This window comes from Schistocerca nitens, chromosome 11 (assembly GCF_023898315.1).
Source record: "Schistocerca nitens isolate TAMUIC-IGC-003100 chromosome 11, iqSchNite1.1, whole genome shotgun sequence".
Classification (NCBI taxonomy): domain Eukaryota; kingdom Metazoa; phylum Arthropoda; class Insecta; order Orthoptera; family Acrididae; genus Schistocerca; species Schistocerca nitens.
Window position 1 is genome coordinate 28,723,291 of NC_064624.1, and position 27,118 is coordinate 28,750,408.

The window sequence follows — 27,118 nt, forward strand, 5'->3', positions numbered from 1 at the left end:
GTTTCAAAGCCCTCTCCATTGTTGTTTCTTTATACAATGTGCTTGATTTCCATGTACTTCTAGATCCTCATCCTACAACTGACTTGTACTTGAAAATTCTTGTGCAATAGTTTATTCTGTCGTGATTAGCTTAGGTTATTATTTAAATAGGTGCAGTTACACTCTTTAATTTATGGGTATGTACAGTGTGTATGTAGACTCAGTTCTTTGGGTGGTTTTCCACTCTACCACTGCTTACATCTCGTGTACCAGAGAAATGCTATATGACCCATCTTTAGCTGATGCATATAGATATTCAGTCCATATTGTGTACCTTTTTTAACATGTTATACAAATTTTACTGTTTCTTAGATATTCATAATACGTATAGTCGCCACACTTAGTAGTGTATTTTCAGATTCATCTGAATATAAGGCTACTGTGCAGAAGGGCAGTTTTTCTTTCCTTTTATTGGAAAATAATATTTAATACAAATGTATGTGGATGTTGCCCATTATGAATAATCTATACAGCAGTTGCAGATGTCCTATCATGAGAAAGATGGAAATCTAATCATATCACTATGAAGTGTCATAGGTAAAGTGTAGCAAAACAGAACAGTGCCAATCACTTAGTTATAACTATCTCCAGTTGTTATGCATATGATGTGATATACTAAAACACTTTCACCAATACCAGATAGGTAGGACATCAAAAATAAAAACATTCATTCTGAAATAAAAAATGAAGCAAAAGTACACATTTCCAAAAACCTCATATTTATTTACACAAATTAAGAAAAATATCCACAATAGAAATATCTTTGAATATAGCACAAGAAATATTTAGTACTCGCATTCTGAGCTGTCCCAAGTGATGTTGTTGTGTATACAAATACCTATTTCATTTTGTGTAGAACTTATACATTATTAAATGCTGCCATCATGTTGAATGCACATGACGCAGTAAGTAGAATACGGGTCTATAAGCAGACCAGAGATTAACAAGGAATTATTCTACCAATCAGATGGGTTGCAAACACATAAATCCAAAGACATAAGGACTTCAGCAAAGGGCAAGTTACAGTCGCATTGTAGCTGGGAACTAGCACCTCAAAAGTGATGAAGCTGGTAGGATGGATCTATGCTACTGTTGTGAACATCTGTGGAAAGTGGATGAAAGGTGATAAATCTATAACCTTATGAAAAGTTGTAATACATCTACACCATCACAAATCATGGAGATCAGAGGCTTGCTGCTCAGTAAAGCTGGACATGTGGCAATATCCAATGATGGTTAACAACGCTGGAGCAGCAATACTAGTTTTTGAACTCAAAATTCAATGTACATTCTTCAACGTGTGGCTCTGCAACATATGGTCACTGTATGTTTCCACACCCATCCACCAAAATTTTCAATTGCAACTGCAGTGGGCAAGTGATCATGGAGGCTGGAATGAAGGTCAATGCAAATGTCAACTAACAGGATGGGTGACATTTCCTGTCACATCAGGTCAGTTGTCACTTCCAGATATACTATTATCTAGGTGAATGACATGGGGTGTCACTTGGGCTACTTTGGGACATCTGGTAGTAATTTAAGGAAACGTGAAAGTTGCAGACTATGTGACCTTTATTGCAACTGCATAGATTCTTTCATTCCTGATGTGCTGTCCCATGGTGAAGGCATCTTTCAGCAGGACAACTGTCCTTGTCACATGTGCAGAAGGGTTCCACAGTGGTCTGAATAGCATGGCAACTAACACTGATGTCTCGACCACACCATTTAGATGGTCTGAACGTGTGGAATACAACCTTGCTACATATATCCAGAAACATGTAAACGACATGTCAAGTCCACATCATGTAGAACTGTCAATGTATTGTGTTCCAAAGGTGGACAAACATGCTAGTGAGCAGGTTGCTATATTTGTTGTTACGTTTACTAATGCAGGATTAGTACTAACAGAACATAAATGTACATACTATTAATGACACATACAGCAATTCTCTCGAGAAAACATAGCTGAGTAAAATAATTGCCATAATCACGTTTCTCCAGTGTTGAGTTTACTAACCTGAGTGAAGGAAGTGCTATTAATATACTTTTGCTGTCACTGTTTCTAAAATGCAGAGTTACAAGTATTACATTATGACTATGTTTGGAATAATAAGCAACAAGTCATCACGTTTCCTTGGCCTTATACTGAATATTGTATGGTACTAATGATTACTGACAAAGGTATGAATTTATCACAATTCACAATCTTCTTGTGTCAAGATTGATGGGAAAAAGTAGCAGTGTTAATGACAAAAAGACATTTGATTCATGTTTTTGGATTATTTAGTTATAGAATTTCTTGACATCTCAAGCTGCAGATATGGATTTTTATATTGTCAAATTATCTGTTACCAGTCTATAGTACACACTGCACGTTTTTTCACGATTATACCACATTTAATGATATTTCACAGGCATTACAATTTACTATCCCCATGCTACATCCATTACTTTATAGGCCTTGAGGGAACCAACCAGGAAAACCTATTTGCGTAAACTAACAACTACTTGTAGTTTCTTTCTGATGTGAAGTAATGTATGTGTATTGAGAAAATCCATTTGAGTGAAACTTTTGTCACAGATATCACATTTGTGAGGTCCCCTTCCAATGTGTTCCAATGCATGTGTCTTGAAATCACCTGATCTAGCAAATGATTTGCCACAAGTATCACATTTGTGTGACCTTTCTCTGATGTGTATGAATGTGTGTCTTGAGATCGCCTGACCTAGCAAAAGCTTTCCCACAAATCTCACATTTGTGAGGTTTCATTCCAGTGTGAATTAACATATGTCTTTTGAGATGACATGACTGGGTAAACGATTTGTTACAATTCTCACATTTGTGAGGTTTCTTTCCACTGTGAATTAACGTGTGTTTCTTGAGATCACCTAACATAGTAAAAGATTTCTCACAAATCTCACATTTGTGAGGTTTCTTTCCACTGTGAATTAATGTGTGAGTCTTGAGATGACCTGACTGGGCAAACGATTTGTCACAAACCTCACATTTGTGAGGTTTCATTCTAGTGTGAATTAATACGTGTTGCTTGAGATTGGCCAACATAGTAAAAGATTTCAGACAAATCTCACATTTGTGAGGTTTCTTTCCAGTGTGAATTAATTTGTGACTCTTGAGACTGCTTGATAAAGTAAAACATTTCCCGCACACCTCACATTTGTGAGGTTTCTTTCCGGTGTGAATTAATGTGTGAGTCTTGAGATGACCTGACTGGGCAAACGATTTGTCACAAATATCACATTTATGGGGTTTCTTTCCAGTGTGAATTAATACATGTTTCTTGAGATCGCCTGACACAGTAAATGATTTCCCACAAATCTCACATTTGTGAGGTTTCTTTCCAGTGTGAATTAATATATGTTTCTTTAGATGACCTGACTGGGCAAACGATTTGTCACAAATCTCACATTTGTGAGGTTTCTTTCCAGAATGAATTAATACATGTTTATTGAGATTGCTAAACAAAGCAAAAGATTTCCCACAAATCTCACAATTGTGAGATTTCTTTCCAGTGTGAATTAGAATATGAGTCTTGAGATGACTTGACTGGGCAAACGATTTGTCACAAATCTCACATTTGTGAGGTTTCTTTCCAGTGTGAATTAATACGTGTTTATTGAGACTACTCGACAAAGCGAAAGATTTCCCACAAATATCACATTTGTGAGGTCTTTTCCCGGTGTGTATGAAGACGTGTCTTTTGAGATCACCTGACCTAGCAAACAATTTGCCACAAATACCACATTTGTCGGTTCTTTTTGCAGTAAGCAGATTAGCCTGGGCACTGATATTAACAGCTGTTGATAAAGTTCCATAATGACTTGTTTTCTCTGCATCATTTGTCATATGTACGTTACTCATGTCATTAGAGGACTTCTTTGAAGCTTTCCAAGTTTCCTCATATGAAGATTGCTCATTATGTTCTGCAACAGAAACTTCTGGCTCACTATCCAAGAAGATAATGCTTTCATGCTCATCACTAAAGCCGTATTTTCCATGGTTGCCAACAGTCAAATTTTGATAATTCTCTCTCATTCTCAAATGTTTTTTCAAACTAACATTACTGTGAAACACCTCACCACACCACTCACAAACATACGAAGATGGTTGTGTGCCATCAATGTGCATAAACACGTGCATTATGAGTCTGTATTTTGAAGGAAAGCTCTGTTGGCAGAAATTACAGCTATATACATGTAATTCCTTTTTCCTCATACTACAGTCATATTGGGTGGCAACTGAGCATTCTTTATGAATAACCCCGTCTTCTGTATCGGTACCAAACTCGTGTGTTGACTTCTCCATGTCTATCACCAACTCATCGTGGACCAGTCTATGGTGACAATTTTCTTCACACGATACGCCACAGCTTCCACCAGTACTCTGAGTCAATCTGAAGAATGAGGAGGAGAATGTTAAATATTGATATACATACAACAAAGAAACAATATTTGAGTGTCCATAAATCCAGTACTATAAGCTGCAAGTCATAAAAGTACATACAAAATTACTTTTTCAGTAACTCTCAGTGATTTAAAATTATAATATTCCACAAGAAGGAAGGAATTGAAGAAGTAAAAGTGGTTTAAAACGAAAATAACAAGAGGGAATTCAATAATGGTTAATGCGAGTCACTGACAATTTGATCTTAAATTTTTAGATAAGAATTAAAATAATTCACTTTCACGTATTACAATATTTTAAAAATACAATGTTACACCAATTTATTAAATGTATTAAAATGTATGTTACACATTTTAATTCAAGGTTCTTGAGTTCAAGGTAATTAAGATTTGATTAAAAGAAATAATTTTTAAATGTTTCTTTTTGCAAACACTTTCACCTTTGGAAATGATAAATTAATTCACCTTGTAAACAGATGTTTCGTTTGATTCCCCATGAGTCAAGAACTAGTGCAGGCTTCATTGTTTTGATTAGGTATCTAGTATGGATGTTAATCAGGTGGTAATGACTGTTCATGAAGAAGAATCGATGTCACATCAATGAAGGGAAAAAAAATTGCATACTGATGAATGAATGTAAATGACACACCTGCAGATGGTTTTAATCCACGACTGTGTTTTTGACACTGCAACTCATATGAAGCCTTGCACAACTGGAAATACTGTCTGAAAAGTATATTTGCAGTGAGCCTTTTTCAAAAATTTTACATCTTCCTAACGTCTGGTCACCTGGCATTGCAGAACACCGTTGACTGAAGGACACACATAAATTGCCACATTATCTCCTATTAAACACTGCAGGCTGACGCTACATATTGAGTGGCACTGATAACAGCTGATGGATGAGCTACCCCCATAGTATCTGGGTCCCATTATTCCACCTGCCGTAAACCCTTTAACAGAGAACAGAACTGTCATGACTTTCAGGTCCCCAGTATGTGCATCATGTTGGACATGAAAGATTACGAAGTACTGAAGGTGTGCATTGTCCCTTGTTTTCTTTTGTTCTGACTGTTTTGCATTTTGTTGGGTATGTAGTTTTGTTTGGCGTGGTATCTGGTAAATTTCGAGTGTTTTTAAACTCTTAACTGGGATCACACGATTTTTTTAATGTAACTGGTTTCATGGTGTGTGTCAGATTCCAGAAGTTGACAACTGAATCACTAAATATTGTAACTTTTTTTAACTCAATTAGTTACAACATGTATTTTCATACATATCGAAGTGAGGTAACAGAATATACATAATGAAGAAATAAATAAAAAATATACAAGTAAGGCTTCAAACAAATACTTTTCTATTTCTCAAATTAGTAGAAATAAAACTTACAATTAGAATTTTATGCTGTGCCAGTCAACCATAAACAAACGAGAATAAGAAACATAATATCTGGAAAACTTCAACAATACATAAATTTTGATGTTAATTACTTATCAATTGTTTTAGAGACCTCCACGTAAGCATTGTGTACATACTGGGTACTTGTGTCATATCCTTAATCTTTACCGTACAACATTTTTTGTGGCAGGTACATTCATGAACTATTCATGCAGTGATGATGGAAGTGCGCATGTATTTTATCAACACACATACTACAGCTTGGACAGTGACACTGCTGATGGTTTACACCACATTTGATAAAATTTTTGGCACTATAGCTGTCACCTCTACTCTATTCCTCCTCCTCTCGATTCTCAAACCAAAGATCTGTCATTATGAACAAAAATCGTTTCTTATATTCTATCTATCTACTCCTGTACCGCTCTATCCAACAACTACTCAGGTTGGGAGATTAATGGGACTTCGCCACCTTTAGTCGGTCTTTCAGCTGAAACTGGTTGCGAAGTGCCATTGCATATGTAGGCTAGTATTACAATGGGATCGCCACTCCCAAAGACTACACCCCGTCCAGGACAGAATTAATGTACTGAAACTGTCTGCGTCCAGTGTAACCCATGGGAGACTGCGAATGTCTGAAAGTGTTTGCAAGCTGTGTAACTGAGGTGGAACATGGGGACCAGCCCAGTATTCATCTAGTGGGATGTGGAAAACTGCCTAAAACCCACATCCAAGCTAGCCAGCACACTGGCCCTTTGTTGTTAATCCACTGGGCGGATTTGATATGGGGTTGGAGCGCCTACACAAAACCAGGAAGCAAGGCAATAGTTCTCTTGGCTACCCAGGCAGGTCGTTTCTTACACCACCGTGAAAATATTACTAAGGAAAGATGCATTTGATGCCAGGGTTGGAGACTGCTGTGAATACAAGCAAGCCTACTAAAGCTTTTATCTCAGAAATATCAATATCCTGCAAAGAAGGTATGTTTTTTGAACATTTTTATATTATCAAGATTTTGTTTCATCACTGTTGACTCGCATCTAAAATACTTTGAGGGAAAAGCACACCTGATTTCTTGTGCAATGTCTCTATTTCTACTGAACACATTAACACATTAACACTAAGTCACAGGGCAGGAATCTGCAAAGCAATGTTACATTGTCTAGCACAAACACTGCTTGGGTCATGCATTTCTCCATTTGAGTTTCCCCTACCATAAAAGTAGGAATCATGATAACAGAGGACATAGTCGCATCATTATCATTTCCACCACAACCACTACTACCACAACCAGAGAGAGGGGGGAGAGAGAGGGGGAGAGAGATGGGGGAGAGAGAGGGGGGAGAGAGAGAGGGGGGAGAGAGAGAGGGGGGAGAGAGAGGGGGGAGAGAGAGGGGGGAGAGAGAGGGGGGAGAGAGAGGGGGGAGAGAGAGGGGGGAGAGAGAGGGGGGAGAGAGAGGGGGGAGAGAGAGGGGGGAGAGAGGGGGAGAGAGAGGGGGAGAGAGAGGGGGGAGAGAGAGGGGGAGAGAGAGGGGGAGAGAGAGGGGGAGAGAGAGGGGGAGAGAGAGGGGGAGAGAGAGGGGGAGAGAGGGGGGAGAGAGAGGGGGAGAGAGGGGGGAGAGAGGGGGGGAGAGAGGGGGGAGAGAGGGGGGGAGAGAGAGGGGGAGAGAGGGAGAGAGAGGGGGGAGAGAGAGGGGGGAGAGAGAGGGGGGAGAGAGAGGGGGGAGAGAGAGGGGGGAGAGAGAGAGGGGGGAGAGAGAGGGGGAGAGAGAGGGGGAGAGAGGGGGGAGAGAGAGGGGGAGAGAGAGGGGGAGAGAGAGGGGGAGAGAGAGGGGGAGAGAGAGGGGGAGAGAGAGGGGGAGAGAGAGGGGGGAGAGAGGGGGGAGAGAGGGGGGAGAGAGAGAGAGGGAGAGAGGGAGAGGGAGAGAGGGAGAGGGAGAGAGGGAGAGGGAGAGAGGGAGAGGGAGAGAGGGAGAGAGAGAGAGGGAGAGAGAGAGAGGGAGAGAGAGGGAGGGAGAGAGAGGGAGGGACAGGGGGAGAGGGGGGGAGAGAGAGAGAGAGAGAGAGAGAGAGAGAGAGAGAACTCTAGCACCTAGTGCAGAATTTGAGCCATCTGCCACATGGTTGGCTGTAGCTAAAAGCAACTTCAACAACAGCTATGGGAATTTGCTGCACCGCTTAATTCACGTATTACTTCAAATTTGATTGTATTCCTTAACACATTTATTGACATGGGGCCTCTTCTCAGCCATTTATTTCAATGATATTCCTGCAAAGCAGTGCTGCTGTTCTGATAAAACTACTGTACCACCTGTGCACAAGTTTCTTCTCAATAGGCACTTCGGTTCTTATGGAAGGCTTAAACCTTGTTAACTGGATGTATATCCAGACAAGATAAAATTCCCGGATTTAACAGTTAGAAACGCGCTGTTTAGGGTGAAAAACTGTTCACTGGGTGGAAGTACATTTTCCCATGTTAAAATACGATATCGTTTCCCTAGGAGCTGTAAACCTTACCAATCCCTTTAATGGTTTTGGGTTTATAAACCTGTTTAGAACTTTCTGGAAGTTTAGGAATCTCAACCTAGCAAAAATCAAAGCGTTTCTGAAAGATCTTTGATGCGTGGAAACATGTATACTACATATTTTTGTATGACGAAAGTATGAACACGAATTCCACCAATTACATCACGGTAGCTTCCAAAGCACCGCAATCAAGATTGTGACGTGCTTTCATCGGCCAAGCATAGCTCGTGTCACATGGTTTAAATTAGTATACAGCAGTACAACTACAAGAAAAGCAAAGTTTTCGTATATAATATTGACTTTCTAAAAGTTTTTGCTGTTTTCCGAGGGTGTGGTTAGGCAGCTTAATATTTGCAGCAGCTTAATATTTCTAACAAGCACGATTATAAATTTCACTGATGTGCACCAGACACTTAGTGGGTTACGTGGCTGAATACATGTTCTGTAGCGCACTGAATTTTCCCATAGCAAAGCCAGTTGAATGTGAAATCGATCAAGAACTCACTATGCTCTTATTTTTTAAAGTTACTGTTGATGACCATGCAGCTTTTCCCTGGAATAAATTATGACTAACTGACAACCTAAGCTGCCGACAGGTGTTGTTGATATACCTCAATGTCCAACAGTAACTGTTCTTTCGAGAACAAGTTACTGTCGTCGTATATATAGTTAAAGGCTACCCAGCCATTGACCTTCGTCTGTGCAAATGCGCACGGGTTGCCCAAACTCTTACCGGAATCGCCAAAGCGTGCGCGAGTAATGAGTGGGTGGGCAAATGTCTATAAGGTACTATACATATGTAGAATTGTGGACAGTTGGGAATGTGAGTCTCACGGGAGGCGTGCAAGGGATAAGTTCCTGCAGTCGCACTATTCATCTGTGTCCTCGGTGGCTCAGATGGATAGAGCGTCTGCCATGTACGCAGAAGATCCCGGGTTCGAGTGCTGGTCGGGGCACACATTTTCAGCTGTCCACATCGAGGTATATCAACAACACCTGTCGGCAGCTTAGGTTGTCAGTCATCATTTATTACAGTGGGTATTGCACAATTTTATTATTTGGCAGAGCCACATGATTGCCAATGGTGGCAGGCATATTGAACATGTCATAACCTAAATCCGAATATTTGTAGTGAAGTTTCCATGTTGAATGAAGTGTGTGAACGTTGTAGAATGTAACTAATTTACCATTTTTGATATAATTCAATAATTGTCACCTGTTATGTTTCCTAAGTGACAGTCTGGGCACTGCACTAAGGGCTGCATATCCATCACTGCTACCTGTGTTTTGACTGAGCAGTTCAATTATATATGTTGGTGTGGCTTTCTGCCCAAGCTGAAAGTGGGGTTATTTTCTTTGTCATAATGCATAGTAAGCTCAAGTCACTGAATGTTGATCATCCTTCCCCCACAGTATCACTCTCTCATTCTTTCATGGAAACAACTTGTGGTCAAGAGAAAATTTAAGGGTCCACTGACTGAAGCTTTCCGCTTTTGGTGAGGTTTTTTTACTGGATAGTGTACATCATCCATGTACACACACTTTAAAACTATTTACTCTAATTGTCTCATTAAATATGTTTACTTTCTGACTGATCAAAATGTTTGCAGATAATCACTTTATTGGTTAGTAGTATTAACTGCTCAGGACGTTACACACTGTTTCAATGAATTACAAATTAAAGTTTCATTCTTAAACAATGAAATGGGCTTACATCCAAATTTCCAAGTCAGCAGGTTAATGCATAATATTCAATCCTACTAATTTCTGTGCTCTGTCTTCAAAAAATATTTGCCTGTTTGGTACTCACGTAGGAACTTTCTTATACAACTGCTGTCAAATAGGACATGTTATACAGCATAGAAGTCTAGAATCTTTTAGATATTGTTCAGAAGACTGAAGCTTTCATGATCTACAGATGGGAAGTGCTATCTGCTTCAGAGCCGTCTGTGCACAACTAATAAGACCATTACAGACTGAATTTATCAAGCACTGCTCAAATGTAACATTCTCATACAGGTGTTCAGTGCATTCCAGCAATCGGTGTACAGAGTAGAGTGCTGCTTTTTAAATTCAGGCTGGAAGTAACTCAGTGCTTCTTGGATTCTGTGACACAGGTAAGCCACATGCTGACCAAACTTTCAACATGATTTTACTTACAGCTGGTAACACAAATTATAGTAACTATACATTAATGTACAGTCCTTTCCTGGTTTCATGATATTACACTATATTACATTAATACTTGACCCCAGATAATGAACATGACATTTTGTAATGTGGAACTTGTCAGTTTAACATTAGATTTCTTTACACAATGTATTTTTTTTTACAATTACTATTTCATATTTAAAAACTCGTCTACTGAGTACACAATGTCGTCATTCATAAATTATTTTGGTTTGTTTTTAGATGCTGGTTGTCTGTCAGTCTGTTAATGCTACCTGGTATTGCTTTTTCCAAGTAAAACCTTGTATTTCCTAATGAACACCTGGATCCTAGTTTCTCTACAACATTTAAAAAATGATTATTAAAAATACTTCTTACTTCTGTTTTTTGTTAAACTTTTCAATGAGTTTGAATAGTTTTAATTTTATTACCAGAGATGCTAATCAGAGGCATAATGCACAAATTTCATGACTTTTTAACAACTTTTCTTAATACAGTGCAACAGTTTTGTAATATTTGGGTCTTTCTGGATAATTACTCCTGGCTGTAAAATGAATTTCGATTTTCTGTATACAACTTATTTTTATCTCTTTAATAAATCACAGCTTTCAGATTATTTCTGATGATTATGTTGTGTTGTTTCCTTACGGAAATTATTTTCACATTAAATTTGAAATTAGCATCAGGTTCCCTGTAGATCTCATCCCATTCTGTTGCTAGCTATGCAATTGTTAAATTGAATGTACTATTTTGGAGGACTGTTCGGCATTACTTGCATAGAACTACATCATATAACTAACTGTGCATCATGATCATAAGCACCATTCTCAAAAGGAAAAGTATTTATTTGATTAAATTTGTATTCAGTCTATAAAATATATCTCCGAGTGCTGCTTTCCTGTACTACCTATGCAGCAAAATCAATAACTGATGTCAAATTGAAAGAACCAAGTAATACTTCAAGGTCGTTCTTTTTATCAGATTCTTTCAGAAAATGTACACTGAAAACCCCACAAACAATAATTAGCTTGTCTCCAACTGCCCGATGGAAAAAAAAGAAGTCATTGGAAATTTCTGAAAGGGAACTTATACACAGCTACAATTATAATGTTGCCGTTTAGTTTAAGCTCACAGGCACATGCGTCTGCACGTTTTTAATTTCCGAATTTTTCATACTGTCTTTAATTTTAACGTATGAAGTCCCCTCCACTTGCCCACTTCCCTCCCTCTTGCCATTCCCTTTCTCCTGTGCTTTTCTTCCCCATTCCCTCCCCTCCCCATGCCCTTCATTTTCCCTTCCCCTCAATGGTATCCTGCCCATCTTTTCTGCACTAAGGGACAGTCTCACAATCTTGTGTCTAATTTCTGCTGTTGAGCTGTGAAGTTCATATCGATTATGAAGATGGCAATGACACCTGACCAACTCCAAGTATTTCCATCTTGGTATAACAGCATTAAATTGAGTTACTTTTCTCTTCCAGCTCATATGGTATTTCCTCCTTCCTTGTTCTAGAACTAGGAATTTCTCCTTTATTCTGGAATTTTAACTGGCATCATCGATGACAATCAGACAGCCCTTGTTGAATAGACTCAATAAAGGTAAACACAAGGGTTCAAGTACGTCACTGTTGAGTTCTTCATGACAACCATTGGTTTTGGGGGATGTAAATAATAGCTTTTGGTAAAGCGATGTTCAGATCATCCTGCCTGCCAGACAGTAAGTGTGTTTCCTTTGCCATGGAGTACTTTCAATCAATCGTTGCTTTTTGAAGCTTGTCACATGTTTATTGCACGATTTTGTTTCAGCCACAGTTGATCAAAATAAATAATATGGAAACGATTATTTCTTTTCCTGACAACAGTATCCTATCCTCCCTTAGAGTGCATCTTTCATCTTTGCATTTGCTGTATGTATATGCCAAAGGTTTCAGAATTCTTCCTCTTGATAGGTGACCCCTGTGAAACCTATGTTACAATTTAAAATGTCACTTACATTTTGCCTTGTAGGATACTCGCCATGGTCATGAAATTTCAATATAGTACAATGAAGAAAATCTTTCTACAGATCTTCGAAATCCGTTTCCCGGACACAGGTTTCCATCGACGGCACTTGTACAAATATTCTCAGTGACGTTTATGGTCAAACACCAGATGCCCATGTTGTAGATGTCTGCAGAGCTGATAAGATTTTCTCTTTTCCCTTTGTCTTTAAGGACATGAAGAAATTCACTTACCTTGTATGTAACAATCCTTGCTGGCTCTGTGTGTTTTGGAACCAAGTCATCTTAACTCAGAAATAAAAGCTGCAATAGTAATAAATGGAAATCACTGCTCCCTTAGCAACCATATGCTTCTTTCTAGTGCACACAAGTGAATGTAGGGGAAGTGAGTGTCAATCTGCAAAGCATTGTCAACAGCAGAATGAATTAAAAATGGCTCTGAGCACTATGGGACTTAACATCTTAGGTCATCAGTCCCCTAGAACTTAGAACTACTTAAACCTATCTAACCTAAGGACATCACACACATCCATGCCTGAGGCAGGATTCGAACCTGCAACCGTAGCGGTCGCGCGGTTTCAAACTTAAAGCACCTAGAACCGCTCGGCCACACTGGCTGGCGCAGAATGAATTAAGCAAAGCATTACCATATGACCTTGTCTGTCTGGTACCCACTGCTTATTATGCTACTCAGAAGGCACCTGCGGTGGAAATGACACTGTGGCAACGGTGTGAGCTTAGAAACATGGACCAAGCCAAAATAGGCCAAAGGGTGTTCGTTGGAATTCAAAAAATTGAGGGAAGATGAAGGGTAATAAACTGGCATAACCCTCTCAACTACCACTTCTTGCTCCCTGATAAAGAAAAAAACAAACATTATGCAAGGTACCATCTTGTTTCCTTTCACAAGTTACATGTGACAAGTTTTTGCAAGCCCAGCGTATGTCTTAGCCAAGTGATAGATGACGTAGGATCATTGTGCAAGGGTTTCACAATGCAGGCTGAGGATGTGATAGTTGGTGGAACAGGAACCAGTATTGACATGCATCAGGTCTACAGTATTGAGTATGACCTCCTGAAAATAGCTTCGGCTACGAATCTTACAAATGCAGTCTTGGTTCCTGCTTTCATGGAGTTAGTTTGCCCCAACTGAACAGCTTGGTCAATAAAGGAGGGAGGGACAGAGGGGGGCACAGGGAGTGACAGCAGGGGCAGGGAGTGACAGCAGGGGTAGGGAGTGACAGCAGGGGAGGAGAGGGAGGATGGGAGAGTGGCAGAGAACATAGGAAGGGACCTTCAGCCTGAGTTGCACAGGACAGAATGGGGATATGATAGAGGGGAGAGGGGGGGGGAAGGAAAAGGATGAGAGGATCCTCCTGCCTCTTCCCTGTGCTTCTACTAGTTGTACTTGTAGCACCACCTATTCCAAGTGCTCTCTGCTTTGCATTCACAGTAGCGACATTTCACTACAGTTCAGATGCATGTCATACTTCACTGATATGTGCATAAGCATCCAGCCATGAACACCACTCCATGGCCAGTGCTCCAGCAGCTTTCATGAGGCACACTCTGTCTCATGCACCTAACGTCTCTGAGCCCATTATGTCATGTCACGTTACAACAACCAACATGTATGATGTGCTGCATATGCTGAAATTTTTTAAAATGCCTGTCCATACAATCAACATTTAAGAACTGATTTACCTATAACTCTCATGTTTTGTTACTACTGTATCAGTAGCAGGTTGTACTTTCCGTTTAAATATCAATGTGCAGCACTTGCACCTTGACAATGACTGTAGAAGACATCAACTGTATTGGAAACAAAAAAAGAGATCTCACTGCTAAGCATTCGATTTTCTATATTCAGTTAATTTACTTTATGTCCATGGCACCCTGTAATGGTGTGCTGATGATAAAGATATTGAAGCAACTTGCTGTTGTTGCTGTGATATTCTAGAAAATGGAATGGGAATACTGTTAGTAAATATGTGAAGAGCAACTGGCTCAAACAATTATCAGCCACACCACCTAAATGTCCTAATCGCACGAGCATAGAAATATTTAAGTTAATGGTGATGCCTGATATATATCTACGTGATTACTCCGCAATTCACGATAAAGGGACTGGCAGAGAGTCATCGAACGATAATTTTAACCTATTTCTCTACCATTCCACTCTCATTGCGTGCTGGGAAAACGAACACGTACATCTTTCCATGTGAGCTCTGATTTCTCGTACTTTACTATTATGATGATGATTTCTCCCTACGTAGAAAGGGACCATTTACATATCATCACACTGACGATAACATTCGTGTTTGAAATTTCACGAAAACATCTTGCCATAGCGAAGAACGCTATTGTTTTGATTACCACCACCCCAGTTCATGTATCATATCCATAGCACACTCTCCCTGATTTGGCAATAATACAAAAAGAACTGCCCTTCTTCGATGTCCCACACCACATTGCAATACTCCACAAGAGAACAGATAAGCATAGTGTATGCCATTTCTTTAGTACACCTTTTACGTTTTGTAAGTTGTCTGCCAACAAATTAATCTTTGGTTTGCTTCCTCCAGTGCATTATCTATAGGAATGTTATGATTTAATTTATTCATAAGTGTAATGCCTATGTATTTAGTTGAGTTCACAGCTTAGGTTTGTATGATTTATCATGTGAACATAATTTAGCGCATTCCTTTCCGTACTCATGTGGTTTACTTCATATTTTTCATTATTTACAGTCAATTGCTATTTTTCACATCATACAGGTATCTTATCTATCACTTCACAATTCGTTTTGATCATCTGATGACTTTACAATAAGGTAAATGACAGCATAATCTGGAAACAGTCAAAGAGAGCTGCTCAGATTGTCTCCCAAACCGTGTATGTAGATCAGAAACAACAGAGGGCCTATTACACTTCCTTGGGAAACATCAGATATTACTTCGATTCCTTTCTGTGAGTTATTACGAACTGTGACCTTTCTGGTACAAAATCACGAACCAGTTCACACAACTAGGATGATACTCCAGGGGCACACAATGTAATAGGAAGTTACTTGTGAGGAATTGAGTCAAATGCCCTTTGAAAACAAAAAAATATGGAATCAATGTAATGTGGCCTGTCAATATCAGTCACTACTTTGCGAGAATAAAGAGCTTGTTGTGTTTCACAAGAATTATGTTTTCCAATTATGTGTTGGCTATTTGTCAATAAATCATATCTTCAAGGTAATTCATAATGTTCAAACAGATTACATTTTCCAAAATCCTAATGCAAAGCGACGTTATTGGTACGGGTGTGCATTTCATCAGATTACTCCCATTTCCTTTCTTGGGTTCTGGTGTAATTTGTGCAACTTTCCTGTCTTCGGGTACCGATCTTTCTGCAGTTGAAGAGTTATATACAACTGCTAAGTATGGAGCTATTGTATCAGCATATTCTGAAAGGAACCTCAGTGGTGTACAATCTGGACCAGAGGCATTGCCTTTCTTAAGTGTTAAGCTACTCCACAACATTTAGGATACCCACTTCTAAGTTACTCATGTAGGCAGTTATTCTTGATTAGAATTCTGGAATACTTACTTTGCTTTTCCTGTGAAGGAATTTAGCAAATCCGTCTTTAGTAACTCGCCTTAGTAGCAGTGTCATCAATAACTGTACCATTGTTATCGTGCAGGGAAGGCATTAATGCACCTTGTAAACTGTATACTTTACATACAACCAGAATTTCTTTGGGTTTTCTACCAGATTTGGTGACAGACTGTCGTTCTGAACACTATTAAAAGTCTCTCCCATAGAAGCTTGCGCTAAATTTGGAGCTTCTGAAAAACTTCGCCAATCTAGTGGATTTTGTGTTCTTTTAATTTTGGCATGTGTATTTCATTGTTTCTGCACCAGTGGTCTGACCTGTTTTGTGTCAGTACCACCTCTTATTAATTTATTTGACACACATCTCTCCGTTATTTTGGTGAGTTTCGATGTTACAGTATTTACTCTTGTGAACTCTTCATGGGTCAACAACATTGTGGTCACTAATGCCTGTATCTGTTATGCTCCCTGTTTAGATGTCAAGTATGTTTTCGCAACCATTTACATTTTGAGTGAGCTTCTGAATTCATTGTTCAAAATAATTTCCAGAGAAGCCATTCAGTGCGATTTCGGACGACGTTTTATGCCTACCACTGACATTAAACATTTATTTTCGCCAATATATCAAAGGTAGACTGAAGTCCCCACCAACTATAATTGTACGAGTGGCATACCTATTTGAAATGACGCTCAAGTTTTCTTTGAACTGTTCAGCAACTGTTTCATCCAAGTCAGAACGTCTGTACAGGGGACCTACTAAATTGTTCCAGTTGGTAGGTATAAGCCCCACCCGTACTAGTTGTAATGTGTAGGCTTTCACATTCAACGTCTTCGTGAGTTAAAATTCCCGGGCTGGAAGGCCATGGTCGATCTGTGAAACTACGACATCGTGACGTTTCGTTGAAAACTGCGGGCAACAACTTCCGAAGTGAGTCGACAACTGGTTGCCAGGCCATGGAGGTCCCAACATTGCCCTTCCACGACTTGTTTCCAGTATGATAATGAGTTTCACGAACAAACCGAAGGCATGGCCACGGGTAGTCCTCCGAGTCCTGAGTCCAGCTGTTGCTAATCTTTTCACGGAATTTTTTGAACAGCAGGCGCTACAGTTTGGCACTAAAAGCCCTTTAAAGTGGTATTGGTATGTGTATGAGACTTTTGTGGTATGGAATCTCTGTGAAGAGGAATTTTATTGCTTCTTGGTGTACCTGAATAGTATTAATCCAAAGATATAATTTACTATGGAGAAAAAGAGAAATGGACAACTAAATTTTTTGGATGTATCAGTAACTAAACGGGCAGAAGGGAGTCTAGGGCAGAAAGTGTATAGAAATGAAACACACACCGACCATAACCTGCAAGAGGACTCAAACCTTCATAGAAGAGAGGTATCATTAAAACATAAGTGGACAAAGCTAACAAGATCTGTGAGCCTGTTTGTTTGCAAGATGATCTAAATCGTTTGCAAACGGCTGTTAAGAAAAGAAAAATGGATACGCTGACAATGAGATAGATCGAGCACTTCATCCCAGACGAAAAGTGTGACAACATTAAGCAAGAACAACTGTCAGCTGGAAAAGTTTTTCTACCATTTATTCGCAATATTACGGACTGTACTGGGAAAGTTCTGGACAAGTTTCAAGTTGAAACAATCTTTAGACCAACAAAGAAAATTAGTGAGTGTAAACGTAGGCTTCTGCGGCCACTGTCACAGTCAACGAACATGTTTTTAAAGACGGTGATAATGAAATAAAATTGAGTGAGACAAGCGTGTTAGCCAGGACATCTATTATTATGCACTTATGTAGAGGGAAGGTATAGAGATTCAGGAAAACCACAATAATTTCAACAGAAAAGAGGAAGGCTTAAAGATATGGCGGTCGACTTTGCACCAACGATGTGACAATCGATTACACTCAATCGAGAATAATGACGTTAGTCAGAGATAGTCTTACAGTCGGCCCCACGTGACGTATATTGATGCCTTGTATAGAAACAGGAAATCAATGGCCAGGCAGCCATCGTGACTCACCTTCGAAGATGTTACCTACAGTTGGCAACGAAACGTCAAGAAGAAGTAGTTTTACAGATCGTCCACAGTCTCTCAACCTGGAACTTTTAATTGATCACTACACGTAGTACCTCACATGAACTATCTACTTAAATTTCACTACAAGATAAACTGCTTCGAACAGCAGTGAACACTACACCACCAACTGCATTTCATTTATTCTTTGTGAACATTGTTGGGTCTCTTGAAAAATTTCAGCTAAACTTATTTCCATACATATAACGATTTGAGATTCAGTGTTTTCTGTTAGAGCTTTGAGCCCTGGTTCTTTTCTAATGCAGCTACGACAATTTACAACTACAGTACTTATTGTGGTTGTATCTACCCTCTTTCGGTGTTCTACTTTCAGCCTTTGAAGATGATGCCCTTTCTGCACTTACCTGAGACCCTCTAACCTAAAAGAAAAGCCCTGTCTCCTTTACCCATCCCCCATACTCGTGGAACTGCTGCCTTTGTGTAGGTGACACCTGACCCATTTAGCAGAACCTGTAAATCCACAAGTCAAGGAATCTGCAACCTACATAGTTGCAGAACAGTCTGGGACTCTGATTCAGACCTTCACTCCACTCTGTAGCAAGGAATGACTTTCAGTTCTGCCCATGATGCTACATATGGTGAGCTCCACCTTAATCTCGCAAGCAAGACTGGCAGTCGTTACTAGCTAGTCGCCTGAAGCCAGAGAGAACTTCTTCCAATCCAATGTGGCACATATTGTCAGCACTAACGTGAGCCACCACCTACAGCTGGCTATTCCATGCTTTCCATGCCATCCAGAAGCACCCATTTCTTATCTGTAAACACTCCCCCAAGTATGCACACAGAATGCACATTGGATTCCTTCCCCTCCTATGCAGTCGTACCTCTAAATGGTGCCATTACACACCTAACACCAGAGCTTCCAATTACCAGTAATACTACCATCTGAAAATGCCCAGTGTTGCATGCTGAGAGGCTTCCTCTGGAACAAGCACTCAAATCTGTTCATCAGACGAACTGAGCAGGCTCTCCAATCACCAACATGGAAACTCTTTCACTGCCACCCACACACTGAAATGACTTCCCACTCAATCACAAGTGAGAGGTTAATCTCAGTGTGGGCAGTACCCAAGGTGACTGCAGCAGTGGACCTATTGGTGGACAACACTGCCTGGAGCTATGAGCAAAGAATCACCTACTTCATTCACATCTCAACACTGCAACTACTGTATCTGTACATACCCGAGTTGGAATGGTAAATACACAGACATATACGAAGTATAGGAGTTGAAGGTCAGGAACACTGACAAAATTTAAAGTAAGTCACTTCTTATGAAAACATGTGTCAGCTCACAGTAGTCTGATGTGCTATTGCTGCTACTATGACAGCTACCGCTGGATTGGGCAATCTAAGTGCTGCAAGTAACACAAAACGAATGACGCAATGCAGACAGTGGTTCTATGCACTACACAGATAATAAAGCGTATAAATGTGCCTCATAAATACACAAATGTGCACAAAATACGGGATTTGAAGCTAAACAACAACAATACAATTATAACTATAATAGTAGATGTCCCGAAAATATACTTGCAGCAATTTATAAATAATTCGCTCACTTGTGACAAACATCGATGGATAAGGATGTCAAGTCATGTATCGAAAATCCCTGTTGTGAGCCAGTGCAAGTATTAATGCTCATGCTGATGAACAGAGAAAGTGAACGAATAAGCTTCTCACTAACACTATGTGCTTTCCTTGCAGGAAATGAAGTCGTTGCAGCAGAAGGCGTCTGGTGTCAACATAATGCTGTTCAATCAAACCTACTGTTTGAATGCCAGTGGGTGTAAGTATGTTAGTGTCAGTGTCATATCGAATAGGGAGTTCTAAAATGTGGCTTTACTTGAAAACCATCAATTTAATGATAAATTAATATTCTTCTTGGATCAATGATATTGACCATGCAATGTGTCAAAGCAAATTTCAACCTTGTTCCACAGAAAAGTCTGCTCTTCCCTGATGTTACCAGATGATCATACCATCTCTGTAGGGGATTCAGTTGGTACAGTTAAAATATTTAACACAGGGAGCACACACCCACAAGAGCAGATTTTTAACATTTTAATCAAATGTTGTACAGGATGAGCTAGAGTGTTGGTAAAGATGTCAGTCACATATACTCCATTTCTGTGGCACATTGTGCAGTAAACTACTGTCGACAGCTTGCCAAACTCTCCACTCATTGGAAAGTACCATAGCTCGACTCCATGATGCATTCTGTGCATTGATGGAAGTGGAAATGTATGATTCAACATTGCCAGATATGGGCACTGAATTATGATCTTATTTAACTTTGTTTATATACCCAGCTGTAAGTAAGAGGTTATAAAACCCCTCCATTTTAATGTAAATGAACAGTTACCACTATAACCAAGTGAACAAGTGTCTTACCAGAAGGGTCTTTAAATAACTGGTCCCGCAATGATGAAGGTAGAAACCAGAAGAACGAGACGAATAGATCATTACTTCCTTATATTAGACATGCTTTGGTTATGGGGGCTTCATGCTACGGAAAATAATCTAGTTTTTACACTGGTGACATATCCTGTGGGAGTCCACTTTGAGCATGTATATATTTTTTCAAAAATTCTGTTTCAGTCAAAATATCAGCTACTGCAGGAGATTTTGCATGGATTTAAGGGAGTAACATACTAGATAGCCAGCAAAAGCAGTAATATTTCATAATTTGAAAACGTAAAACCAAACAGAACATTCTTATTTGGCAACATCTCAGTGGAAAATCAAGATATCTGCTTTGCTCGCCACATGCAAGTAAATATATATATACCACTTCTTTCACCTCGTCGTCAGAGCGGAATCGCTGGGACCACAATTAACGCTGACAGGTACTGTGAGACTCAGAAAAAACTCAAACGGGCAATTCACAACCGGAGAAGAGGAATGTTGAGCAAGGGTGTACACATTGTCCATGACAACGCTCGCCCACACATCACTCGGCAAACTGTTGCTCTCCTCCAACAGTTTCAGCGGAACATAATCACCCACCCATCCTATAGTCCTGACTTGGCGCCCAGTGACTATCGCTTGTTCCCTAGGGTAGAAGAACATTTGGCCAGAAAGCGATTCAGCTCCGACAACAATGTGAAAGAAGAGGTTCATAACTTTCTTAACAGCATGGCAGCGAGCTGGTATGACATGGGCATACAAAAACTGCCACAGTGTCTACAAAAATGCATCGACAGAAATGGTGATTACGTCGAAAAATAGCTAAATGATCAAGCTGTAAACAGATGTAAACCACTGTAGAAATAAACAGGTTTATGTACTTATAAAAAAAATAGGAGACCTTACTTTTGGGATTACCCTTCTACGAGGAATGGATTATACATGGCAGGCTGATCTCTTAAATACATATGACTACGTACAATCAAATAACAGTTTCAAGTACATTCTCACAGTCACAGACACACATTCCAATTTCGCCTGGGCCTTACCTTTGAAAGTAAAGACAGGGAAGGAGGTTTGAGAGGTTTCTGAACAACTGTTGCAGACAGGACTAAATCGACTGCCCAACAACCTTGAGGCATATCATGGAAGTGAATTTTACAACAGGCATTTCAAAGCAGAATTGGAATGATGTTGGATAAATCACTGTACAACATTCTCCCATTTGGAAACTGGTATTGCGAAATGATTGAAATGGACAATCAAAAACCGGATGTGGAAGCAATTTAATCTTCAACGTATGTGCAAATGGCTGAACATACAGCCACAAATCATTGACATGTGTAATCGCTTTATTCACCACAGAATTAAGAACCAACCTATTGCTGTCACAAACTAATTACAGGAAAGCTTTGAAACCTTTATGTTCCTCATAGAGCAGGTCAGAAGATGTCGAGGGAACAGGGCATTGATGAAATGGCTTAGTTTCTCATCAAAGCTCAACAGCTGGGTGAACACTTGCAATTTGCTATGTACTACGAGAAGCAAAGCTCAAACCATGCAGCAGTGACATGAGCGCTAGGAAACGTATCAACAAAGTTGGAGGTGGTATCCTTGAGAATCTGCCATCAGAAGTTTTTCTCTCTCGACACAATTTCTGTGTAGCTGGAACAAAATTGAAATAGCACTAGCTTATGGTGAAAAGGGCTTTAATGCATTGGACAATGTATGCAAATAGCACACCATCGCCTATACTACAAATTAAGATCACCATATTGCAGACGAAATATTCACTGGTAAGATTGTGCAGGTATGTCAAGGGACGGAGGTTCACGTAGGGGAACCTTAATGGATGAGGATGGTATGATCCACTCCCCTGGAAGTACCACTTAGGAGATGTATGACACAGGGAGTGGGTACTATGTACAGCCAGGCAAGAGTACATGGGAGAACCAAGGAAGTTTCCTATCAGACATAAGCCCCAGGAATTTTCTAGTTTCAGAGAATGGAAGAACAAAAGACGCAAGATGTAAAGATGGTGTAAGAAATTCATTCCGCCGCCAAATACTCAGACAAAAGGTTTTGGCAGTGGAAAAGTGAAAGCCACTGCCCATGCTTCAAGAGAAAACACGATAAGAACGACGTTGAAGACACTGCTCAAGGAGACAAGTTAATGGAAAACTGCAACAGATTGTAAAATCCTTGATGAAAAGGGAGCTGACTAGCCTAGTGGGAGAGTCCATAATATGGTTAATGGGGATAGCAAAGACATTGGTACTCAGGACAAGCATTCAGGCATCCCGTTTTCCTTAATAAATGTGTCTGACAAAGCCAAACCACATACACCTTGAGAAAACTTTATCTTTCAAAACTTCCTCTAGTAAATGGGGCAGATGGCCTCTGAAGCCCCACATGTATAGACTACAGAGGATACCAGCCCTCCAGCAGATGTATCAGGATGATGGTTCAAAATGTGGAGAGCACATCCCCACAAGCGAGTCATCTCTGCATGCCTCAGTCCACCAGGGACCAGGACATGCTACAGTAAACTTGTAGTGCATGGTATGGAACATTCTGCAGCGGTAAAGATGTTTTGAAGATATTTTACCTGGTCATCATAGCTGTGTAAAGGTCGTGAGGAAGGAGTAAAGCCTCCAGTCGGCCTTAGAAAGCTGGCAATTTGATTTGCACTCAGGTGGGGTAGGAGTCGGCAAATTAATAGCACACAGACAGTGATCACTTGAGTACGTGTCATATGGAATGGGCCATTCAAGATGATGGGCGAGCTGGACAGTGCTGAACGAGAGGTCCAAATGATAATATACATGCACAGAATCAGAAAGGAACGTGGGTGCTCCAGTGCTAAGAGAGATGATTCAGAAGGTCAGCTAACAGGGAACCTCTTGGACAGGTTCTCTAAGAGCCCCAAAGCAAATGGTGGGCATTAAAATAGCCAAGCAGCGAAAAGGAGTGAGGGAGCTGGCCAATGAGCTGGAGTAAGTCCAACTTCGTAACAGCAAACGACAGAGGGGTGTAGATGTTACAAAGAGAAAAGGCGAAATGAGGAAGAAAAATGCAGACAACAGCTAGCAGTCAAGTGTTCAACGAGATCGATGACCAGCATAGCTCCCCCATGAGGTGGAATGCTGTCCTTGGGGTGAAAGGTTACAGAAGACCAGAAGCAAAGATGAGGTCAAAGGGGTTGTGAGGACAATTTTTTTTTTCCTTGGAAGCAGAATACAAGCGGACACAGCAATTTCAAGAGCAGCTGTAGTTCCTCCTTGTTGGATCTAATGCCACGAATATTATGTTAGAGAGGAGTCATAATGTGGATTGGGGAGGAGGGAACAAATGAAGGTTAGTCACCTTGGTTGCTGCTGAGTGCTAGCCTTCAAGAATTCACTGCTACAGAGAGCAGAGACTGGAGATTCCTGTTCCCTGAGATCTACCAACATATTGGCATTCTCCCTGGGTCAGCCTGTGAATTCCGTGGCAGAAAATCGGTAGCCAGCGGGCACCAGCAAAATGGTGGTCAGCCAGGTAACAGTATATGTGCCAACACCACTGAAGAGGGAAGGAGAAGACTGCTTTTGTTCGAGTTCTTATAACTTTCTAGTTGGCGGATGAAGACTATTTTTAGCTGTAGAAAGTCTTTGCGGGAGTATTGCTTTAGTCCTTTCAGCCTGACAGTTGTATAACAGGTGATTTCACCACAAGGGGCAAAGATTTGATGGCTTCCTGCACAGGTGCAGGACGACATGGGGATGCTACTGTGACCTGGGTGATTTCACAACTGCAATACTGAACTTGAGGTTGCAAATCTGGGTGGGCATATCCTCCGTTAAATATGGGCACAGCAAAAATGTTACTGTAAATGCCAGATGATAAAATGAACAGATTTTGACTAGCTAACAACTGCAAGTGACAGGCTGGGGTTTGATGCCCATCACTCAGATCTCCTGGATGGCTCACTCATTAATACACGTGGGACACTCATGGGATTACAATTGATACAGCAGAGAGGAGGCAAAATGCTGCCCTAGTGAGCATCTCTGCCAAGAGTAACATATTTGACCATTTTTTGACAGGATACATGTTTTATTATAATGCTGACACTTGTAGGAAACCATTTGTTTTGCAATGTATGGTTGTCCAACGTGATGACTTCATAGCCTACCTTAATCTTAGAGGCAAACACTACTTCAGCAAACGGTAAAAAAAGAGTGCATGTGGGCATTATGCCTGCATCCATGTTTTTCATTACTCAATGGGCCGCAGTGATGCCATGATTAGAGAGATAAGTGTGGATTTCTCCCTCAGTGAGGCCACTAGCATCAGAATGTAAAGAACAACATGTTAAGAGTTCAGGGTATGATGGTTCTCAACATGAACAGGATAACTGGAGGAGTGATGCTGTAAGCAGTTGTTGGGCTTGAAAATCGCAATATGTATTCAGAAGCAACATTGCATTATATAAATGAGAAAAGAATTTTACAGGGCCTGCAACGGCAATAATATCTTTCAGAATAATAATGAACGCAATAATCGTACCGAAGGACTGACCACCTCCAGTACGTGATACCACGAGGAACCAAGGTGCAGCTGAGAGGGTCTTCACATCTTTAGCCACATTCTGCTCATTCTGTTTACGTTTAGTAGACATGCACCAATATGGTGATTGAGTCATTGCAAAAAAAAAAAATCCTCCATGATTGACATCTCCGATGGCATGCTCCTTCCAACTGGAGGACCCCCCCCCCCTCAGAGGGGTAATTACCCACCCTAAATGACTATTCACACCTCAGGTCACACCTACCCAACTCCTGACAGAGGGACCAACTGGCATTTGGGAAGGTTACAGCTTAGGCAGTCACCCCTCTCTGGGCCTGGCTGGTATCAGAGGGTATGTGCAAACCCTACCTTTTCACCCAGAGCTGGGAATTACGCATTACCTTATTACCTGTAATGTGTCTAATGAATGGGCCAGCCTTCAGGAACACACCAGGACGAAGGAGAAACAAAGAGAATAAGTATTCGCCAGTTAAGTTTTCACAACCTTACTGAAACTGGCACCAGCTACTTACAATTCCTCTTGATGGTGGCCCATCAACTGTCACCACTACAAGCTTGTGTTTCATGAGCACTACTGTGGCACAGTATTGAAAGACTGTTCAACACTATATTCATTAATCTGAAAGGCTGGGAATCAACTCCATTTTTGGATACAAAGCCACTCACCCTTTCTTCTTAACTGTTCTACTGCATCAGCTTGTGCCCAGCAAGATTGGTCTGTTAAATTTAAGTGATTTTCATGTGACGTTTTGCATTAAGCACAATACAGCTGCTGACATTCTACCTGGAATCTTGCTTTCCTGTATCGATATTAGACATTCCCTTTATATATTTAGGAACAGTCACATAATGGCTGTTGCAGATAATACCATTACTCAACGTACTGCCTTGTAATGTTGTTGCTTATCAGTAGTACTTAATAATTACAGTAGTGTGTTTTATACCTGAAGCACTTTCACATTTAATAAATAACAATTTATACTTCTCAGAAAGTTCTGCAGTGAACTATGAAAACTTACCTTGCACTATCAGAACCGTATCTTGTTGAGGTTTCCACCTGAAATATTTGAAAAAATAGCCAGTGATTTGCAACTGACCAAACAGTAAATAAACAGAATTCTATTAATGCCCACCAACATGTGATTGGTCCACAACATGCTGTAAGTGAGGCTTTAAAATACCATTAAAGAGGGCATGATAAACTGTTGCAGTTAATGAAACAGAATGTTAGTAAGAATTCACTCTCCATTTTCTCACTTTGTCTTCAGTACTGTAAATAACTATACAATCCAGTAATTCGGTTGTAACCACACTTCCTACCAGACACTTCACAATGAAAAGTAACAAAAGACATCTTTCATCTGTCATGCACTTACACCTTGAGTAAAATTTCCGTTCACTTATTTTTAATATGAGTACTGCCACTCACTGACAGATGAATCCATCATCATAAGTGACACATTTGGACCTTTGTGCTCTGGGCAGTCCAGGCCAACTTTCAGATATGAGAAGTGTCTTCTAAATCCAACCTAAGTTCACACCCAAAACTACATATGGGCTTGAACCATTAAATATACAAACATTGGCAAACTCACAATACAGGGTGTTTAAAAATGAATATCAGGGTTTTAATGCTTTTTGACATTTACTACATTATACTTACATTTAAAAATGATATGTCAAATGAAAGAGAAACTCAAACAGTTTTACCAAGAAACTTAATTTTTCAATGAGTCCACCATTTGTCACATGGCACACATCAAGTCTATAGTCAAGTTCTTCCCAAACGTTGAAAAGTGTGTCTTCAGTGATTGTAGGAGCAGCTGCTTCAATCTGATTTCTTAATTGAGGGAGGTCTGCTGGTAGCAGAGGCAC

The 27,118-nt window shown here is 40.2% G+C and overlaps 1 protein-coding gene across 8 annotated transcripts in view; it reads right to left on the minus strand.

Moving 5' to 3' along the window:
* Positions 1-795: 795 nt before the first annotated feature.
* The window catches only part of LOC126213525 (zinc finger protein 729-like), a 149,746-nt gene continuing 123,423 nt past the window's right edge, over positions 796-27,118 (minus strand). For 4 of the 8 annotated variants that reach the window (XM_049941365.1, XM_049941363.1, XM_049941364.1 and 1 more), the window contains 2 exons: positions 26,263-26,300; positions 796-4,451 (listed from right to left, as the gene is read on the minus strand). In XM_049941365.1, coding sequence (XP_049797322.1) covers positions 2,708-4,451; positions 26,263-26,300 — 1,782 coding nt within the window. In that variant the 3' untranslated portion in view covers positions 796-2,707. Of the gene's footprint in view, positions 4,452-26,262; positions 26,301-27,118 lie in introns of those variants that run through there. The other 4 variants (XM_049941366.1, XM_049941367.1, XM_049941369.1 and 1 more) reach the window with 4 other exon arrangements.